This window comes from Sinocyclocheilus rhinocerous, unplaced genomic scaffold, assembly GCF_001515625.1.
Source record: "Sinocyclocheilus rhinocerous isolate Xijiao unplaced genomic scaffold, SAMN03320098_v1.1 scaffold612, whole genome shotgun sequence".
NCBI lineage: Eukaryota > Metazoa > Chordata > Actinopteri > Cypriniformes > Cyprinidae > Sinocyclocheilus > Sinocyclocheilus rhinocerous.
The window spans coordinates 1-4459 of NW_015625585.1; the positions used below are offsets into that span (position 1 = coordinate 1).

General features: G+C 32.9%; 1 protein-coding gene across 1 annotated transcript; it reads right to left on the reverse strand.

Moving 5' to 3' along the window:
* Positions 1 to 1361: 1361 nt before the first annotated feature.
* On the reverse strand, positions 1362 to 4028 carry LOC107754094 (DLA class I histocompatibility antigen, A9/A9 alpha chain-like). The gene is made up of 2 exons (XM_016570416.1): positions 3877 to 4028; positions 1362 to 1696 (listed from the first exon to the last, which is right to left on the reverse strand). Exons 1-2 carry the CDS (start codon positions 3923 to 3925, stop codon positions 1377 to 1379), a joined length of 369 nt encoding a protein of 122 aa, XP_016425902.1. The 5' UTR covers positions 3926 to 4028; the 3' UTR covers positions 1362 to 1376.
* Between the last annotated feature and the right edge of the window lie 431 nt (positions 4029 to 4459).

Consider the following 4459-nt stretch of genomic DNA (forward strand, 5'->3'; position numbering starts at 1 on the left):
CCAGTTCATTTCTAACAAAAGAAGCACTAGATTAAAAAGATATTAGATATAACGACAAACTTTATGTTGCTTGAGAAAGCAGTTTAAGCTTGAAGTTTGAAGCAGATTTAAATTTGAATCACTTTTAAAAGCTTGAAGTTTGAACACCTAAAATGTAACTTTATTTTATTTTCTGTAAAATCAATGTAATATATTTCTATTTGATAATATTTTGTCTTTTTTCTTTTGTATTTCGTCAATGTAATATATTTTTGTTCAATAATATTTTGTCTTTTTCACTTTGTATTTTGAGAGAATTACATGGTACTAATGAATATTTATGCAATAATTATGATACATTTTTTTCCCATCGAAAATAATACTTTTTTTTTTCTAATATTTTCATCTCATCTAAACCAGCTCTGCTCACACATTGAACTTTTTCTCTGTTTCTGAAGCAGAACCAGTTCATTTCTAACAAAGAAAGAAACATTAACCGAATGATTGATGACGTTTGGTTCAGTCGGCTCGTCTTCCACTGATGCTGACAGACACTGAACTGAAATACTGACAGTGTTTCTAAACTGCTGAATCTACAGCAACAGAACTTATTTTTAACTGAGATGTGAGTTTATCATCTGAATTTATTATGATGAGAGAAAGACTGTTTGCTGTGAAATAACACAGAGACATTAAACAGACATGATTTCTATTGTGACGTCCTCGCTGGATGAACAGGACAGCAAACATACTGTAATCAGTGTGAACTGACTCACGAATCAATGACTCTCTGAATCATCCGTTTGACTGAATCACTCGCTGAATGAATCGTCGTCGGAGTCACTGCAGCAGATGTCATGTGATTTTCATCTCGTCCAATCAAACTGAAGCATGAGCTGTTTCTGTGTATTTCAGGTTTGTAATCAGTGAAGTTTCTGGCTGGATGTTAAAGACACACATTAGGAAGAACGTCCCTCTCGGTAGAAACTGCGCTGAAACAGTGTGTTGCGTAGCATGTCTAGGATGTGTGTGACAATACGTGTGTGTGGGTATCTGTGTGTGTTCTGCTGTTTTAACACCTTTTTGCCAAAACTGAAACATACAACGCTTGAGTCATAAATATATGACTAAATTGTAAAAGTGTCCCAATGTGAAATATTACAAATATCACTACACAATAAAAAAGACAAAAGTGAACATTTCTGTCCTTAGTGGATGTTAGTGTTTATTTAGCAAGCACATCTTTAATACTGATAAAGTAAAATAACAATAAAAGCTATTGTAAACGGTATGTAAATGGTAGCTGTAATATATCATTAGTATGAAAAATAGTCAAAACTAGGACAAACCCCCCCCACTACCCACTGGAGGTTCATGCCACTGTGGGAAGAGATATTTCACTGGCAGGTAACTAATGGCTTTGTCGGTGTGGTAGGTGGGTTTGTTACCAGCTTACCTGCTGACTGGTTGAAGCGTTCCTTTAGGATCTGGATGCTGACTTTGAAGGTTGGATGGCTGCCAATACAATTCTGAGTCTGTGTGTCCCAGTAATCTGCTCCCTCATTCTGTCTGATCCACTCTGTCTTTGGCACAGCTTTCATTGTGTTGCTGTCAAAGTAATCAAACTGCTCATCATCTACCATACCAACTGAAGTGAACTCTGGGAAGTCAATGTCTCCAGACACACCAGTGTAGAAGTATCTCAGAGAGTGTGTTCCTGCGGACAGAGACACAAACATAATCTCCACATAAAGCCTGTTCAAAATACACACTTTAAGAGTTACATCAACACTGAAATTCACAATTAGGCTACATTAAAATAATCCATGCAATAACAGGTGAAAACAGTTACCTATATTGCGATATTTAAATTGACTAACAAGAAAAAAGAAAAAAGAAAAATTACACCCTGATAAAGCCAACAAAAGGACTGTAGCTTTAGTTGTTTACTGTCCGTGTAAATATGATCATATTCCACATCTTCCTTACTTGCCGAAATTTACATTTGAGACCTTGTCAGTCATTGTACTATTGTACTATTTTTAATTAAAACAATATTTACTCATAATCAGTCTTATTGGTCAAGTGTGCTAAAACACAGAAGTCATTTTGATTCCGGTCGCTTAACAAATATATAACACAAGAAAACAGATAAAAAGTCTTATATCTAGACACAGTAAACTCTGGATATGGGCTATTTACAGATAACAGATCACTTCAGACAAAGACAAATGTAAGAAGAACAAATCTATTATTGAATATATTACTTACAATCTGTCCAACAGTAAAATGATTCAATAATGATTTGTATTTGATTCATCTATTTAACAGGAATGTATTATTATTATTATTATTATTCATTAGTGCAACGGATTCAATCATGTGAAAGGAATGAAATGCAATAAGTTTCTTTTTCTTTTCTTTTTTACACACCCATATACAGATTTAATTGACTTTCATAAATTGCAGTGACTGCTCTAAAATATGAGTTTAGGACACATGCTTATTCGATAACTGTTTTATTTCCTTTGTGGGTTTATGTATATGCTTTATTTTTTAAGATTAACTGGTTTTTTTTCCAAGGCATTGTTAGATGCCAGTGTTTCCTCTCGTAGCTACAGTATGCAAAGACTTGATTTCAAAAACATTATCAAAGCTATTAAATTATTCCTTGTTATGATTTTAAATCCGTATTTAAATGATCTCAAAGTAAGTCTGATTTTGTGGTGGCTGTGCTTTAAAATTCAATTATTATGATCTTAATTCAAGAGATGAAGGATTGTCCTTATTTAGGGAAAGTCTGACGGTAATCAGTGTTGAATATACTGTAAGGTTAACCCTGCCTGGTTTACATGTTTGAAAATAATTAATATTTGAAAACATTATAAATTTAGAAAAGTAATCAAATGTAATTAGTTACATTAATAAGTAATTTAAATAGTTACACTACTTATTGCATTTTAGATAGGGTTACTTGTAATCTGTAACCTATTACATTTATAAAGTAACCTTCACAAGACTGGTTATGGTAAATCGCTTGTTGTATTAATTGTAAGTCAGTTTGGATAAAAGCGTCTGTCAATGTAAATGTTTAGTAGCATTGTATTGCCATCTAGTGGCCAAAACACTGCAGTTAAAATTCCCGCTAAACTGTTTTTTTTCTTTCCAGTTGTTCTTTGGGTCTTCCATTTCCATTTAGATTTTTATTCTGCTGCAATGGGCCTTTTTCCCAATACATGGTAAAACAATCAGAAAGCTATAAGGTTTATTCCTAATTAATAGTAGACTAAAGTGTAGCACTTAGTACTATGTGTCAGTAAGTTGTTGTTATTTTAGCATGTGTGTTTGCCTCAGTGTTATTTTTTTAGGATTACTGATGAACTAATGTACTTTGATTTGTATTAATAGCTTTTAGTTTTAATTACTTTTTCTTATTTGTAAGTCGCTTTGGATAAAAGCGTCTGCTAAATGACTAAAAGTAAAAAGTATTACACGCGCATGTTTTGGAATACACTGCGGTTCCTATTCTCCCGTTTCTCAGCATAATTATTAGTATTATTATTATTGAATATTGTTTATTATTAAGATATTATTATTGTTATTATTATGAGTAGTAGTATAGTTAAGTCAGTTTTGTGAGCAAAGAATAATGTAATCAAAATATAACGTCGTAGATAAACATGAATAGGATAACGTTACGTTTAAAGTATGTTCTTTAGGATATTAAAACATTAAAATATATAAAACATCGTCTCTGAAAAAGTGTTAGTAACACGAATCTTTGAATTTAAGCGGGCTGCTCATGTAGGTATGTTTCAGCGTAACAGAATAACTCTTAAAAAACAAACATACAACAAATGGTAAACTATAGCTGGTAAATGAAACTAATCTACTCACCAGCATAGGCAAGATGAGCTCCAAGGAGCAAAAGCACTACATGCCGCATTATTTCTTTTGCCTGAGAAATAATTCCTTTCAGAAAAACGCTTAAAATAAGTGTTCCAGACACCTCGGCTGTCGCGTGTGAACTGGTAACGTAATGTGAAATGTTTCAGCACTAACGCCTAATAAATAAGCTCTGAAATTCTAGCCAATCGTTTTTCTTGACTAGTCTGACGTCACGTGTTACTATGCGGTATTTGCTTCACTGGGTTGATTATAGACTTGATCGGTGTCGCGTCATAGCTGTGTGGTAAAGTAAAGACAAAAAAAGTAATTAAATGAATATGGAATCATGTGAGACATATGCCTGTGTCAGAATTGAATATTTTCTCATTGGTTATTTGTTTTCAGCTTAAGTTAATGGAATGCACTGAAATGCTTGTCTACAACTGCAAATCAAAAGTCAGCTTTATGTGATTTACTGTATGGCTATATTAATAATATAAATCTTACACTGTAGTTGTTGACAAATGTTTGTAATTCCTGAGGATGCCACTGAGGAAGTTTACTGTAAAATAAAGAAAATGAATAATCTCAC

Bases quoted from the DNA above. Each gene is read 5' to 3' on its own strand.
- LOC107754094 (XM_016570416.1), bottom strand. From the start codon at position 3,925: ATGCGGCATGTAGTGCTTTTGCTCCTTGGAGCTCATCTTGCCTATGCT. The intron at 1,697-3,876 runs GTGAGTAGATTA...CTCTGTCCGCAG, and splicing joins AGCTCATCTTGCCTATGCTG to GAACACACTCTCTGAGATAC.